The sequence below is a fragment of the Phytophthora ramorum genome (genome assembly GCF_020800215.1).
Source record: "Phytophthora ramorum isolate Pr-102 chromosome Unknown Phyram_PR-102_s0007, whole genome shotgun sequence".
Classification (NCBI taxonomy): domain Eukaryota; phylum Oomycota; class Peronosporomycetes; order Peronosporales; family Peronosporaceae; genus Phytophthora; species Phytophthora ramorum.
Window position 1 is genome coordinate 487,084 of NW_027150653.1, and position 16,195 is coordinate 503,278.

Sequence of the window (16,195 nt, forward strand, 5' to 3'; positions counted from 1 at the left end):
TATTCGTGGCAGCAGCTACAAGTGTTGTTCTGCCTTTCTAATAGATCTCATTGCCATTCTCATGCACTCGTACATTGTTTCGCATTTGTCCATCGATCGCAAAGGGTTCTCACGACAATTTACAGTTTCCGTATCACTCTTTGATTCATCAGGTTCGGTGCCTTGATACCATTTTCTCCAACACACACGCTAAACTAACTAGCCTACCTTAGCCTACTTGTCGAGCCCGAGAGCTCGAATACGCAATAGATGAAGAAGAGGCGCTAGGCGATGGACAGCACTAGCACTCGCTTCACCGTCGGCCTGGGGGCGGCTGAAGCGACGGATGTTGGTGCTGCTTCGGGTCGCTCATGGGGATCGGGAAGCGATCGCGACGGCCACCCTGAGGAACACCAGTGGGGCCACCGAGGTTCTTCGGGTTCAGTCCAGCCAGACGCTGCGGCGGCCCCTGAAGTTTCCGGTCCCCGCCATCCATAGCGTAACGCATGCCTCCAACCTTGCTCTCCTCCTTAATAGGCCGGCCGGGCATTCCTCGACGGCCATCCTGCTGCATGTGCACAGCCTGCGCGTGTTGCTGCTGCTGGGCCTGCATCTGAGCTTGCATCTGCGCGTGGTGGTGTGCCTGCGCTGCCTGTGCTTGAGCTTGTGCGTGGGCATGTGCTTGCGCCTGTGCGTGCGCCTGAGCCTGCGGGTGCTGCGACTGCATCTGCTGGGCCTGCTGCGGGTGCTGCATGCCAGGGACCATACCGCCCATGACGCCGCGGGGCATCATGCCACTACCGTTCATTGCGGCGCTCCGGCCCATACCACGCATCATGTTCATTCCCGCACTGCCCACAGGCATACCACGAGCCATGCCACTACTGGTCTCTGGCCCGCTAACACTCATCGAGTTGGACGTCGGAGCGCTGCCCATGCTCATACTCATGGGGGCTTCACCTCCACGCAGCATGTGCGCCATTGGTGCGCCCTGGCTTGCAGGCGGGGCACCGTTCTGGGGAATCGCACCTCCTTGTGCGGGGGCTCCCTGCTGCTGCTGAGCCTGGTACTGCGTCTCAGCCGTGGGTCGAGACGAGAAAGTCGGCATCGGGGACGTCGTGGGAGGCTCCGAAGGGCCTGGTGCGGAGTTGGCGCCAGCCATACCGATAGTGGACTGGCCCGTTTCCCTGACACGAAGGAGCTCCAATCGCTCGCGAATAAATTGTGCGTCGGCGCCAAGCTCGGCTGCCTTCTGGTAAGCGTCACGGGCATCGCTTGTCTGGTTGCAGGTATCGTACAGCGTGCCGACGTTGTACCAGACCTCGCAAATGTTGGGGTTGATGTTGATAGCGCGCGAGTACGCGTCGAGAGCATCCAGGTGCTGGTTCAACTGGTAGAAAAGGACACCGAGCGAGCACCACACGTTCGGGTTCTGCGAGTCCGTGGTCACGGCGTGCTTGTACGAGTCGTAGGCCTCCTCGAACTCCTGCACGGCCATATAGCATCGTCCCAGAAGGTACCATCCCTTACCGTCCTGCGGGTCGATGGCCACAGCCTTCTTCAGGTAGTCAATAGCGGGCGGGTGCTCGCTGTGTTTCAGACACAGCCATCCGAGCTGCTGTAGCGGCTTGGCGTTGTTGGGGTTGAGCTCCGCCACCTTGAGGTAGCTGGACTTGGCCAGCTGGATCTCGTCCTTGAGCTCGTACACGTGTCCGATCTGCGTCCAAATGTCGCTGGCCATCTCGGTGGTCTGCACGTTGGCCTGCACATCATGCAGCACCGACTTGAGTCTCTCGAGCGCGCCGTCGTAGTCTCCGCGCTGCTTGGCGATGATTCCGAGGCGGAATTTGACCTCCAGAGCCATGTTAAAGTTGGGCTCGAAGCGCAGCACGGCCTCGAAGGACTCCTGCGCGTGCTCGAGCGAGCCGAGGCGTTCGTAGAGCTGACCGATGCCATACCACATGTTGGGGTCCTTCTGGCTCATCGGGTTGTTGTACATGGCGTACTGGTAGGCCGTGTGCGCACTCGTGAGGTCGTTCATCATGAGGCAGCAGTAGCCGAGGTGGCCCCACGCGTCCGAGTTCTGCTCATTGAGCGACACGAGACCGCGGAAGCAGTCGGCGGCCTTGGTGTAGTCCTCCACCTTCTCGTAGCAGCAGCCGATGGCGAACAGCGCCGTGGCGTTCAGGCGGTTGTGCGACAGCACCTTCTCGTAGGCCAGCATCGTGTTCTCGTCGTCGCCCATCATCTCGGCGATGCGGCCTAGGGACAGCCATGCCTCCTCGTTCGCGGCCGAAAGCTGACGCCCGAGCTGTGTGGCGAATAAGAAATGCGTTGCACGTTAGCCATTACTCTCGAGACCATCACTCTCAGTGCGGAGCGCAAATAGACGTTCACTCTGTGTAGATGGGGGGAGGGGGGGAGGGCGTACCGTGTTGTTGTTCTCCTCCATTTTCGGGGTGGCCATGCCGCGGCCAGTGTGAGCTGTAGGAGGTGGGTCTCCTGGATTGAATGTGTTAACCACGGGGGGTCTTCAGGTTTCCTCGCTCTTCCCTCCTCGACTTGCGCGCCAGCCGTCTGTTTGTCTACTGCACTGATTTGATGGTGGGCGGGGAGCTTCCCCCCCCTCTCTCCCCAGCGTTCGGAGCGACAGGGAGAGGGAGAAAACCTAGCCACGATAATGACAGAAGTTGGCACTATTGACGACAGAAGATGTTCGCACTGGGTTTGAGTATACCGCGCGGATGTTGGCAAACTTGATGCTACCGCGTTGTTCAAGGGATGGCACCCGCGAGAGAGTGCGAAAAATGGACACGACTAAGGACAATCCTGGATCAACGTGCGCTGACGGAAAGTCTGGCTTGGAAGATCGAAAATAGGTCCGCATGACGTCACTGGAAAATGACCGGTGGTGTAATGTAAACGATTGCCAAAAAAAAGTGTATCGATAGTACCAACCTGGTGGCGAGCTGACTGCGTGCAGCGACGGTTCGTGCGAGCGTGACGAGCGTGACGGACGAACACGCATGTTAGCCAATCACGTGCGCCACGACGTTTCTCGACGAGTCGTCTGGTCGCCTCTATTTGGCGAGCTGTCGCAGCCCTCGTTGCAGTTGTTGCAGGACCACCGAGCCAGGAAGAGCGACCGTTTTCCGTCAAGTGGAGCTTAGTCGGCGGAGAAGGGCGCGTTCGGCCCTCGGTGCGGTATCCGTTGCTGCTCACGCTGATTTCGTGGTGGAGCCACAGCATCTTTCGAAGGCATCTTCGATGCAAGCACGTCTGGCGCTCTGAACCCAGACCATAGCCACCCGTTGGGGACTGCTCGTGTGTCACGCGGCGAGATCTGCGAGCAGCGGCAAGTGCGACGACGACGGCCATACCGTCGCGCACGTCAACGGCCAGGTCACCATCGCGTTAACACCAAGATTGGTCGAAGCGCGCCGTCGGCATGATTGCAGATGGCGCGGCCTTCCACCACGTGGCACGTGGCTGTCTGGTGTGGTGGAACACACGCAGAGTGATGGTCCACTAGTTGCCGTTCGCAAGTCGGTTAGTCGAACGGCAGTTTGCAACCGTTTGCTGCAAGGTGCTGTCCAGAGCAATCTATACGTGTACGCTTGTCAAGCACATTAAGGTGCCACTTGAGTGTGCAAGATAGGAGTCTCCTGCAAGAATGCCTTGCAGCCCGAGGCTAAGCTGACCATTTCCGCCTGTGGTGACAGAACCCCACCCATGGTGTCCTCACTTTACTTCAACAGATTCCCCACCTCCGCTGGCAACGCAACCTCATGGAGGCGAGCAGCCCGTCACCTCTGGACTTCTCGCTAAGATTTTTTGCGCGTGCTAGCTCTGATCGGTTTAAGCGGGTTTCCGACGTGCATTGCGGCCGGAATGTCTGCTCACTTGAGCATCGATCATGTGGCGCGTACGCGGCAGTGTCTTGGCCTCGCTCAAGCCCCGCGCTGCCTCTCACCACCTCGCTGGGCGCGGTCTTCCGGCGACTGCGAGGCACTTGCACTGGCAGCGTCAGAACTTGGGGCTCTGGCAGCAGCTGGCCAACTTCAGCTCCGAGCCAGCGGGTCGCAAACAGACTCAAGACGAAGTGACCCCAGCGCCGCGCTTCAGTCAGGGCGACGAGGCCATGAAGATCACGCGTGTCGGGATGTACGTCAACGTGGCCATGGCGGCCACCAAGGTGCGTTCCGCGCTGCAGATTCGGTCGAGGAACTGGCGAGAATTCCACTGACCAGGCTCTTGGGGATTTGTTGCATTAGGGCGCCGTGGGGATGGCAATCCACTCGAGTGCATTGGTGGCCGATGCAGCGCACTCGCTTTCGGACCTGCTTTCTGACGTGGTGACGCTCTGGAGTGTCAAGGTGGCGCGACTCCCACCTGACGGGAAACACCCTTACGGTATGTGCATTGTCCTTTGTGCCACCTACTTTGAATGGGGACTAACGTTTGTATATCCTGTCAGGCTACGGAAAGTATGAGGCGGTTGGGTCGCTGTCAGTTGGAGCCATTTTGGTGCTTTGCGGACTTGGTATTGGCGCAGATGGACTTCAGGTCCTGCAAGAGATCTGGAATGGTGCCGCAGCTACCGAACTACCGGAGTATAGCGTGCCGTTCCTTTCAGGTTTGTGATAACACTGCTGGGAAAATATAAACTACAGCTGACTAGTGCCTTTGTGAACAGAACTGAGCCCAAGCACCCAGTGGGCGCTTGCCGCTGGTGCAGCAGGAGTGTCAATCGCTGCCAAAGAGGCGCTGTTCCGCGCCACCGTAAAAATTGGCAAGCAGGCAAACAGCAAGGTGTTGATCGCCAACGCGTGGCACCACCGCACGGATGCGATTTCCTCTGTTGTGGCATTTGGGGGCATTGTTGGCTCTATGGCTGGAGTGCCTCTGCTTGACCCAGGTACGCGCGCTATAATACCATCGCCTTTGGTATATTTTCCTCATGGTTGTCGTGCTTGTCGTGCGCACGTTACACAGTTGCTGGTATGGCTGTCGCTGCAATGATCGTGAAGACTGGCGGCGAAATCTGCCTTGACAGGTAAGTAGCTTTTCAATTGTTGCATGTTGAAGTTACAGTTGCTAATCATACCGAGGTACAGTGTCCAGGAGCTCACGGACAACACAGTGGAGGGGGAAGTACTCGAAACGTTGCAAGAAGTGGTGTGTGGCATTACGAGTCGAAGGAAGAACGGTGTGGTTTTGGGGACGCTACTAACACATTTACCCGCGTGTATGCCACAGTCCGCTAGTGTTGACGACGTGCTGCACGTATCACAAGTCCGGGCTCGTCGAATGGGACCATACACGCTGGTCGACTTGCGTGTTCACGTACGTTCACCATCATTTTCTTTTTGTATTATGCCACTCGGGCTCATTGTGTCCGCTGCATTTGATATCTCAGCTTGATGCGCGGACGAGTATTTCGATGGCTCAGCAGGTATAAACAGCTTTATGAGGCTCCGCCACTTGCGTCTAGGAATCGTTAACCCAGCCTTGTTCGTAGATTTCGGAGCGCGTCCGATCTCATATTCTGCAGGAGGTCCCGGACGTATCCGAAGTGCTGGTCCACATTGACGTTCAATTCGGTGCGAACTTCTGGCGGTACAACGCAGATACTGCCATTACTTAACGCTAATTGCGGTAAATGCTGTAGATCAAGGCGCGAGCGCGGCAGACGTGTGTAAGAAGGATATTCGTCCTTACAACGAAATCAAGAACGACATCCACACAGCGTTAGCCGCCATTCCCGAGATCATCGGGACGACGCACATCAATACCCATTGGTTGCCGCGTTTGAATAGCCAGGGCACTGTCGTTGACGTCGCGATCATCGTCCAGCCAGACCTGAAGGTTGGCGGAGCCCATGCCGTCGCGAAGAAAGCGAGGAGGTACGCTGTGTGGCCTTCGGAGCTGTATTTTGCTGCGTCAACTCGCTTACTCACCGCTTTTTTTTTCTTTCATTTCACCAGAGCCATCGAATCCATCCCATACATCGCCGAGGCTGACATCCATTTAGAGCTCCAGGACGACGATAGCGACCAAGTCGCGAAGCTGTAAACCATATTGCTGAAATCGCGTTGCTTGGATGAACGCAGTCAGCATTTCGGACGGCATTCCAGAAAGCAGTAATATCAGTTCTCAAGATTCTTTTCGACGTAATGAACTTCAGTAGTAGATGCAACATGTAAGGATATTAGTAGATACAGGATTGAACAGGCAAATGTTTGCTCAATCACGTTGTCAGTTTTTCGTTTAACTGCTCACATCCGTTCTTACCAGGTCGACGTCACGATGGGCGAGCGCGGCATCCTCATGGACTTTATGCTGGCCAGCGTGGCCACAAGCGGCGCGTGCGTCGTGTCCAACCCCATGGAAGTCATCAAGACGCGTATGCAGCTGCAGGGCGAGCTGGCGCACAACGTGACGCGCGGCGCGACGCCCGTGGTGCAGTACCGCAACTTCGCGCACGCCTTCTACACCATCGGACGCACGGAAGGACTGCGCGGTATCCAGCGCGGCCTGGGGCCGGGCATCTCCTACCAAATCTTCATGAACGGCCCGCGTCTGGGGCTGTTCGAGCCGCTGCAGAAGGTCTTCGGTGCCACAGACCCCACCGCCATCTCGTTCCCGCTGCGCAACGTGTGTGCCGCCGCCACGTCCGGGATGATCGGAGCGTTCATTGGCAGTCCGTTCTTCCTGGTGAAGGCGCGGATCCAGGCGGCCAGTTCAGTCGGGAAGATTAATTCCCAGTATGCGTACAACGGAATGGTGAGGAAGAAGGTTGGGAAGAGAGAGAGGTGCAGATGCTGACGGTTGTTGTGCAGATGGATGGGTTCCGGCAGATTGTCAAGGCCGATGGCTTGATGGGGCTGTACCGTGGAGCGACGGCGTCGATTCCCCGTGTTGCAGTACGTTGGAGTGGAGTTTTAAATGTTGTGGGGTGGAGGCTGACGGGTTGATTGTAGATTGGGTCGGGCACACAGTTGGCAACGTACACACAGGCCAAGACGCTGGTGATTGCAGCGGGCTTCGAGGATGGCGTGCAGGTTCACTTGGGCTGTAAGTTGATTGGTGGTGGCTGTGCGAGTGTGAGAGGCTGATGTATTTCGGTGTGACGCTGCAGCGAGTATTTTGACGGGGCTGGTGGTGACGACGGCGATGAACCCCATGGATGTCGTGTCCACGCGGATTTACAGCCAGAAGGTGGTGAACGGCAAGGGCAAATTGTACTCGGGTGTGATGGACTGCATCATGAAGACCATGAAGAGCGAAGGGATCCGAGGCTTCTACAAGGGCTGGACCGCGCACTACATGCGGCTAGGCCCGCACACCATCTTCACGTTCCTCTTCTGGGAGGAGGCCAAGAAACTTGCTGCTGAGCTAGGATACTAATAGTGTGCCAGGTGCAAAGCTCAGATAGACGTATGCAGCAGATAACCTAAACTTGGTTGAAGTTAAAGCCCACGCGAAGATATGTACGATCAAGCCGTGTAAGCGCACAATGGGCACTAACTTCACACTCGAACCCTTCATCTTTATGAGTCAGCGGATCCCATTCCTACCCAGAGCACCACTGCTAACTAACTGAGGTATTTACCGCAGCCAAAACCTGGCGAGGTTCTGGTATTCGTTTTCACGTCTAGTAGCGGTAAAGCTTGGCCGATCGGGTCTGCTCAAGGTCGACCTTGTGGCCGAAGAGGTCGCGGATGTTGTTGAGGCGGTACTTAATCATCGTGGGGCGCTCCAGCGACAGACCCCAGGCGATGACACGCACGTTCTCGGGCAGGCCCATGGGGCGCAGCATCTCCGGGCGGAACACGCCAGAGTTGCCGATTTCCGTCCACTTCTTCAGGTCAGGGTGGAAGGCAAAGATCTCCATGCTGGGCTCCGTGTACGGGTTGTACGCCGGCTTGAAGCGCATCTGCGTGATGCCGATCTTGAGGAAGAAGGCCTTGATGATGCCGATGAGGTCACCAAGCGACAGGTCGTAGTCGGCAATGACACCCTCCACCTGGTGGAACTCGGCCAAGTGAGTAGCGTCCATGCTCTCGTTACGGAACACACGGTCGATGGAGAAGTACTTCTGAGGGGTGAAGCCGCCGGGCTGGTTCGCCAGCTTGTACAGCATCTGAGCCGAGATGGCCGTCGTGTGCGTACGCAGGATGTTCGTCATGGACGTCTCGCGCTTGAAGGCACCACGGCCGTGACTGCAATTCAAGAGATCAACATCAAGGTGAGCTACAGCGCTCCACACACTTAATCAAGCATGCTTATTCGCGTACCCAATGGAGCCGAAGCCACCGTTCTCGTGCATGTCGTGGACGCGCTTGTAGTAGTCCTCCGGCACCGTGTGGCAGTGTTTGGGCTCTGTAAGTCGAGAATGACGCACCAACACACCGGAGTCAGCCAATCAAACCAAAACATCACATCGGTATCGCTGAACGCACGGGTAAGGAAAAACGTGTCGTGGGCATCGCGAGCAGGGTGCGACTGCGGCTGGAACAGCGAGTCGAAGTTCCAGAAGCTGCTCTCCACGTAGCGGTTCGTAGGCATCTCTTGGAATCTAAACACCGAAAACACATCACAGCATGAGTAATCTCCTCACTATTCCCTCTCCAGTTCATCAACCTACCCCATGTCCATGAGTACGCGACGGAACTCGGCGCGGACCTTCATGAGCGGGTGCAGGTGTCCTCCGCCGACGCTCAGCCCCATGGTCTTGAAGTTGTAGGGCTTGAATGTCTCCTTCTTCCACGCCTCCCTATCAAAAAAATAAAACTCATCAGCATCCACCTGGTGCCAATCAGCGTCTCCTCCTCTCACCCATCCAGCATCTCCTTGGTCAGCCCAGCCGCCTGCTTCTTCCTCTGCAGTGCAAAGTTGGCGCCCTTAGTGAGCGCGTACGACTTGCGCGTGCGCACCTCAGCCAGCTTGCGGCGCTTGAGCGCGTTGGCCTCGTCCTTAGAGGCGGCCGAGAGAGCGCCGTCCGCCGCCTGCACGCGACGCAGCATGTCCGTGACGTCGTCCGTGACCTGCTCCGCGTTGCGATGGAACTTGCCGTCGGCCTTGTCCAGGCGAATCCACTTGTTCTTCATGCACGCGCCTTGACCCACCTTGAGCGTGGCGGCGCCAACGGCGGCCTCCAGCGCCTTGCGGTCGATGCCGTCGGCGGGGATGGCATGGAACACTTGAACCTCGGGCGATCCGTGTGCCAGGAAGTCGTGGGCCTCGTCCTTGAGCACGTAGAAGGACGTGGCGCGCTCCGACTCAGCCACAAACGCGTCCACCAGCAGCGACTTCATGACGCCCACCACCAGCTCGTGGGACAGCTCGTGGTGGAGCGCGAACTCGTACGTGTCAGCCACGGATCCTTCGGACTCGATGGTCTGCAGCAGCAACGCCTCGGCGCGCGTCTTGTCCGCTTCCACTGCGCTCATCACTGCGATCTCCTGATACTCACTCGGTCTCTTGGTCAATGGAGAGCGTGGGCTCAAGTGACGTACTTAAGACGACCACCCCTCGCAATAGTGACATATTGTATTGCATCTTGAAACGTACCGTATATTTGTAATTAAATACGTATGTTATATCCTCATGTGACTGCCACGTCACTTTTCCGAAACCGACTTTGCCAGCCAGCCACTTCCTAGCCACTTGCTCTCTTGCTGGCGATGGACTCGCGTCGTGGACGGCGCCCGGACGGCAATGGCAACGGCCGCAAGTTCCGACGCGGCAGTGGACGAGTCTCTAGTCCCGTGTGGTTCAAGGGTGAGGGTTACAACGACCACGAGAGCGTGAGCATCGCCGAGGAGGTGGCGGGCATCTCAGGCTTCCTGACACCTTCGCAGCGCGGCTTCCAGGGCGTCGTCAAGCAGCGTTACGCCGATTTTGTGGTGCACGAGCTGGCGCCGCGCTCTCGACTGCCCGTGAAGCTGCAGAGCGTGGCCAAGAAGGGCAAGAGCGCGCAGCTGGTGTTCCAGGAGCGCGTGCTGGACTTTGTGCTGGGCGTCGTGGGCGACAAACACGAGCCAGAGACAAGCAAGGACCAGCTCGTGCCCTCCGTGCGGGAGCTGGCGCGTGCGTTGCAGCAGACGGCGACTAGACAGTACAAACTGGGCCAAGTGGCGCAAGAAGCCTATCACTTGAGGCAGCTCGTGGTGCTCGTGACCAAAGAAATTGGAGCCAAGAAGGGCAAAGAGTTCGAGCAGTTTCTGGAGAAGGTGGAGCTGGCCAGGGTCGAGTTTGAAGCCAAGAGGAGGGGGATGGGGAAGGACGTAGGCACCAATGCGGCTCTTGCAGCAGCGGACGGACTGAGTTTCTACCTTGGGGGGCTGAATGACAAGGCGGACAGAGTGTTTATCCACGAGACGATGAGGAGATACGGTAAATCGAGGATCGTGGCCGACACGCTCAACATTGGAAGCGACACGGCGGTGATTCGCGTGAGACCGCAGTTCGCGGTCAAGTTGTTACCTGGCGAGAGGGACAGCAGGAGGGACTGGCCTGTAGGACAACGTAAGTGCGCTGTGCTGCGTTGAATTTTGGAGGTGGTTGACGGACGTGGTGTTGTTTTGTTTTGCAGCCGACTACCTGCAGTTTACGCTGTACAAGCGGAATAAGGAAACGTCGGCGGTGACCAACCAGCTGGCGTCGATGCTCAAGATTTCTCCGGCGCTCTTTTCGCACGCCGACGTCAAGGACAAGCGTGGGATTACGACGCAGCTTTGTACTGTGTACCGCGTGCCGAAGGATCGTGCTCAGGTTGTGTTCCGGCCGGTTGGCTCGAGAAAGCTCGAAGACCAGCAGTATCTCGTGGGCGATCTTCGCTACGTGTCGCGGAAGCTTGAGCTCGGTGACTGTTCTGGCAACCGCATTGCTATGGTTGTGCGGTCTTTGCCTGAAGAAGAGAAGGAGATGAATGTACGGAAGGCGGTGAAGGCGTGGGAGACGCGTGGATTTATCAACTTCTTCGGTCTGCAGCGCTTCGGCAACGTGAGCACATCCTATCACTTGCTTGGCCGTTCAATGCTGCGCAAGGACTACAAATTGGCTGTCCTGTTACTGCTTCGACCACAAGAAGGCGAAGCCAGCAAGATTCGCGCCGCGAGGGAACACTTCCGTCAGCACAAGGATGTGGCTGCCGCACTGCGCATGCTGCCACCCTTCCTCGTACCAGAGCGAGCAGTTCTTGAGGGCCTACAGCAGCACGGTATTGATTCGCACGAACTAGCGTTCAACACTGTTCCAAATCCACTGCGCGTAGCGTATGTAGAAGCGTATCAAGACTTTGTGTGGAATGAGATGGCAAGCATGCGAGTATCAAAGTTCTCGTCCACGGCGGCTGTTGTGGGTGATCTCGTGCTAGTCCGAAATGATAACTCAAAGGTGACAAAGCAAGCAGATACAGCGGCCGAGCCTTCGAGAAAGCGCCAGAGAACCGGAAAAGGCACAAGGAGGCAGCCGATACCGGAAGTTATGGCACTCACGGACGACAATGTGGGTCAGTACTCGATCGAAGACGTGGTCCTGCCACTTCCCGGCCACACTATCAAGTACCCAACCAACGAAATCGGTGCGGCGTATCGGAAAATGCTCACGACGGACGGAATTGATCTGAATGCTCACTTTGGTCCCGACGGCAGCCAGACCTACGTGCTGGATGGCTCGTATCGCCACTTAGTGAAGAAACCTCAGCGTGTGTCCTTCCGAATGGAGCGCTACGAAGATTCAACGAAGCCGCTAATTTCAAATGATGTCGATGCGCTGCTCGCGTGCTCTCCGGGGCTGTCGCAAAACGCTACTACCCCTGAGATCACAACGGGGGAGTCGACGAAGCAAGAGGCCGCAAAGGCATCGCACCGCGCGTTGGTCCTTGAATTCGATCTGGATTACAACTCCGACGCGACTATCGCTATCCGAGAGCTCATGAAGCAGAGCAGCAGTGCGCACGTTAATTGGCAAACTCCAAACTCCGAAGTACCAAGCGGCGAAGCAGTAAAGGTTGGAGATGGTTCCAATGTGGGCGACTATGCGTCCAGAAGTTCTAGAGGGGGGATCTCAAGCTCACAGGCAAAGAAGTCTGGCCGTAATGACAGCCGCATGATCATCAAGGCTCAGAAGAAGACCCAAGTGGCCATTGGCCGTCCAGGCTTCAGCCTTGGCAAGTCGTAAGAGTCCGATAGGGGTCGACAATGTCTAGCAAAAGAACTGTCGGAGCGTTAGGTTTTGAAGGCAACGAGTGTTGCCATGGTGACATGTTGACCTTGGAAAGCAATAGATTTACGCACAATGCGCAGCAGGAAGACTCGAGCGTGATTGAAAATACAAGTGAAAGGCGGTGCCTCTCAACAACAAAAACATTGCTCTTTACAGCGTTTTACAGGGCCGACCTACATATCGGGCACGAGTGACTCCGCTCCATCCAGACGGAAAGGCACCCCGAGCAATACGTGTGGCCACATGCAGTTGTCGTCGGATCACTAGGAGAAGTGATGTGGCATATAGGGCAGATTTGCTCCACTTCCTCCATCAACTCAATTCGGATCTCAGCACGCATTCGGTCCTTGACCTCTGCTCGAATCTCCGCCCGAATCCTCTCACGAGCCCACGCTTCCTCCTCCTCTCGGATCGCAGCACGAACCCTCACTTCTTCACCCGCGATGAATCCTTCCTGCTCCTCTGCCCACACCTTGGCCTGTTCCTCGGCCCGGATTTTCTCCTTCTCTTCGGCTCGGATGCGTTGTTCCTCCTCGGCTCGAAGTCGCTCTTCCTCTTCACGGATACGGGTCTTCTCCTCAGCACGAACTCGTGCTTGGATTTCAGCACGAATAGCGACTTCATTTTCGGGCTTCGAGCGTATTTTGTCGAAGTTGGCGTGCAGGAACCTGAAAACTTCAAGGTGCCCTTCCGATGCAGCCGTGACCAAGGCACCAGCGGTGCACCCCTCGGAGCGGTTCTCAAACAGCCACTTGACCACATTGAGGTGCCCGTTACAAGCAGCTCCGTCCATCGCCGCTGTGGTGCAGCCTTCACGACGGCTGCAATGCAACCACTGGACAACTTGGAGGTGGCCGTTTGTTGCAGCCCCGTCCATTGCTCTCGTGGTGCAGTTATCATCACAGAAAGCGTGTAGCCATTTCAAGTGGTCGAGACTGCCACGACTAGCGTAATGGTCCTTCATGCGCGTGCACATGTCGTCGGAGCTGTGCTTGAGGTGGTGCCAAGTGGAAGGGGCGCGGGAGCCGTAGTCTCTCTCCTCTTCAGCGGTCAATAATGCTGCCATCGCTCTAGTAGAAGTGGTCGCGTGCCGTCTGATTCGGAAATGGACTACATGACCAGAATTATAAATGTTAGTTTAAAATACCAGAAACACCGTATTTTATTTGAAGAAGATCGGACGTGTCATAAAGACAACGTCAGTGCGGACATTTGCCTCGGCCTTCTACCACGTCAAAGACACCACCAAATACGACCTTCCCAGCGGTTTCAATGGCTTGTGCACTTCAATTCGTGCTCGGTCTTCAGTCTCTTTGCAGGCGGAGCACTTTCGTTGTCAGGCACAGGCGCCGTCGCCGCCTCATACGCTTTTCGGCAGTCTTCATATGCAAGAAGTACTTTCACGATGTTTGAGTATGCGTATGCGTACTTGTGTGGCGTGGCTTGAAAAATAGCATCAGCTGAGCAAGATTCACAGCGGTTCTCATGTAGATACCCCACGACGTGTGCGCTTCCGTTCTTAGCAGCAGCGGTGATTAGAGTGTTTGTGGCTTGCTGGTTCCAATTGCCGTGAAGGTACTCCACAATACTAAGACGATCCTTCTCGACAGCAATCTTCATTGCTACAGCAGAGTCGCATGCTTCAGGGCGGTTCTCGTACAGCCACTTGATCACGTCAAGCCTGTTGTTCGCGGCTGCCTTCTCAAATGCTTCCGTCGTACATTTTTCCGATCGGGCCTCATCCAGCCATTTCATCACGTGTAGGTGTCCGTTTGCTGCCGCATTGTCCATTGCCGCGGTTGTGCATCCTTCAGATCTGTTTTGGTGGAGCCACTTGACCGTATGAATATTCCCGCTCGCCGCTGCAGAGTCCATTGCCGCTGTCGTGCATCCTTCTGATCGATGTTTGTGCAGGAATTTGACGAGATCAGCGTGCCCACTCTTCACAGCGCCGTCAAGGGCTGCAGTCGTGCATCCTTCCGGCCGATTTTGATGCAGCCAAATGACTACGTCGATATGGCCGTTGATTGCAGCTTTGTCCATTGCAGTCGGAGTCCATCCGTTTCTTTGGTTCTCATGCAACCACTTTAAGATGTCAAGACGTCCGTCGCTTGCGGCTCCGTTCACTCCAGCTGAAGTGCATTCCATTGGTGGCTTGTTCTGTAGCCACCCAACCAATTGTTTTGCTCGTGAGTTATCATGAAGCCATTGGAGCAATTCAAAACGCCCGTTCACCACAGCGCCATCCATACCAGCACTAGTGAATCCTTCGTCACTATATTCGTGTAACCACTGAACGATCTCAATGTGCCCGTTGCTTGCTGCGCTATCTATCGCTTCAGAGCAAAAGAATCAAAACTAACAAAACTTTTCTTCGAAGTATCAATCATGGCGCTAGGCTCAAAATAACTAACTGCTGCCAGGCTACTAACGTTACGTAGTGTATGTACTTCTCATCGCTCCTTAACCGTTTCAACCGACTACAAACAAGGTGCATGCACCTTGGTAAAAACTCAAAATCACGAATCGTGTTCACGAGCCCGAATCCCAGCGGTTCATGTCATGTTTCAACAAAACGTCAACCACGTCGGTATGGCCGTTATCCTTCGCCAGAGCAGCAGCATCACCCGCAATTTCGCCCGTGAGCTTCCCAAGCAAAAAATCCACAACCAGCAGGTGATCATTTTCCGCGGCAGCAGCAATAGCAGCATTTGAGACGGGTAGGTGGACTTCGGCGTGTAGGTACTTGACAACTTCCAGAAATCCTTTCGCTGCAGCGTCGACGATCGCCGCTGGACTGCAACCCGCCGAGCAGTTCTTGTGCAGCCACTTCACAGCATCAAGATGCCCTTGACTGGCGGCGCTGTCCATCGCAGCCACCGTGCAATCTTCAAATCGGTGCGTGTGCAGCCAGAAAACCATGTCGGGGTGTCCACCCCGCACTGCCCCATCAATCGCTGCCGTCGAGCAGCCCTCAGGTCGGTTCTCATGCAGCCATTTGACGACGTGTAGGTGCCCATTGCTCGCAGCACCATTCATCGCCGCCGTGGTGCACCCTTCAGATCTGTGTTTATTCAGCCACCGAACAACATGAAGGTGGCCATTGGCAGCAGCGCCATCCATGGCCGCCGTCGTGCATGCTTTTCGACGACTCGGAAGAAGCCACTCAACAAAGCCATTCAATCCACGGCTAGCGGCGGGCGTACGTTTTAGCTCCACGTCCTCATGTTGGCCTCTGGGATACGTCTTGTGGATCCATTCGACGACTTCGAGATGCCCATTTCTCGCTGCTCCGTCCAACGCTGCGGAGGTACACCCTTCTCGGCGATGGATCTGCAGCCACATTACGATAGAGAGGTGGCCATTCCTCGCGGCGCCGTCTATCGCTGCCGTTGTACATCCTTCGCTACGATTATCGTGCAGCCATTTCACCATTGCGCCATGACCGTCTGTTGCAGCGCCATCCATCGCTGCTGTCGTGCATCCTTCGTAGCGATTTTTATTCAACCACGCGACGACGGTGAGGTATCCTCCACGTGCAGCGTCGTCCATGGCTGCTGTAGTGCATCCTGCGTAGCTGTTCTTGTGGAGCCACTGAAGAGTGTTAAGCCTGCCACTTCTAGCTGCAGCATCCATCGCCTCCGTCGTCAACTCTGCCTCGCAGTTGGAGTGCAGCCACTGCAAAGACTTCAATTGCTCCGTACTGCTGTAGTGTTCCTTCATCCTCTTGCAGAGATCGCCGGGCTGGTGGTTCTCGTCATGCCAGTCCGAAGGATTAGAGGTTCCGTAGCAGGCTGTTTCCTCAGACGTCAGCATTGACATGTCACGTCGTTGCCTCTTTGCTGCTGTGCTCCAAAACGAAAATGACGAGAACAACTCGGACAGCGCAAGGCACTACGGACATTCCAAGAAATACCCAAGAAATTGATATGGATATTTATTAACCTTTTTCTCTAACGGGTTTGAGACCATATACATGCAG

General features: G+C 56.0%; 5 protein-coding genes across 5 annotated transcripts; 3 read left to right on the forward strand and 2 right to left on the reverse strand.

Annotated features, from left to right (window-relative positions):
• Positions 1–292: 292 nt before the first annotated feature.
• KRP23_8171 (General transcriptional corepressor trfA) lies at positions 293–2,446 on the reverse strand (the record flags this gene model as incomplete). Its single annotated transcript, XM_067893578.1, has 2 exons — positions 293–2,290; positions 2,411–2,446. The coding sequence occupies 2 exons, from the start codon at positions 2,444–2,446 to the stop codon at positions 293–295; spliced, it is 2,034 nt and encodes a 677-aa protein (XP_067743094.1).
• A 1,449-nt stretch (positions 2,447–3,895) lies between these two features.
• Positions 3,896–6,054, forward strand: KRP23_8172 (Metal tolerance protein C1; the record flags this gene model as incomplete). The annotated part of the gene is made up of 11 exons (XM_067893579.1): positions 3,896–4,174; positions 4,254–4,392; positions 4,457–4,615; positions 4,676–4,897; positions 4,975–5,035; positions 5,097–5,157; positions 5,239–5,325; positions 5,399–5,434; positions 5,501–5,582; positions 5,651–5,885; positions 5,967–6,054. 11 exons carry the CDS (start codon positions 3,896–3,898, stop codon positions 6,052–6,054), a joined length of 1,449 nt encoding a protein of 482 aa, XP_067743095.1.
• Positions 6,055–6,288: 234 nt separating this feature from the next.
• KRP23_8173 (Solute carrier family 25 member 35) lies at positions 6,289–7,389 on the forward strand (the record flags this gene model as incomplete). Its single annotated transcript, XM_067893580.1, has 4 exons — positions 6,289–6,765; positions 6,822–6,905; positions 6,963–7,056; positions 7,121–7,389. The coding sequence occupies 4 exons, from the start codon at positions 6,289–6,291 to the stop codon at positions 7,387–7,389; spliced, it is 924 nt and encodes a 307-aa protein (XP_067743096.1).
• Positions 7,390–7,636: 247 nt separating this feature from the next.
• Positions 7,637–9,434, reverse strand: KRP23_8174 (Phenylalanine--tRNA ligase alpha subunit; the record flags this gene model as incomplete). The annotated part of the gene is made up of 5 exons (XM_067893581.1): positions 7,637–8,204; positions 8,280–8,364; positions 8,445–8,560; positions 8,630–8,758; positions 8,821–9,434. 5 exons carry the CDS (start codon positions 9,432–9,434, stop codon positions 7,637–7,639), a joined length of 1,512 nt encoding a protein of 503 aa, XP_067743097.1.
• A 234-nt stretch (positions 9,435–9,668) lies between these two features.
• Positions 9,669–12,168, forward strand: KRP23_8175 (Pseudouridylate synthase 7-like protein; the record flags this gene model as incomplete). Its single annotated transcript, XM_067893582.1, has 2 exons — positions 9,669–10,512; positions 10,580–12,168. The coding sequence occupies 2 exons, from the start codon at positions 9,669–9,671 to the stop codon at positions 12,166–12,168; spliced, it is 2,433 nt and encodes an 810-aa protein (XP_067743098.1).
• Between the last annotated feature and the right edge of the window lie 4,027 nt (positions 12,169–16,195).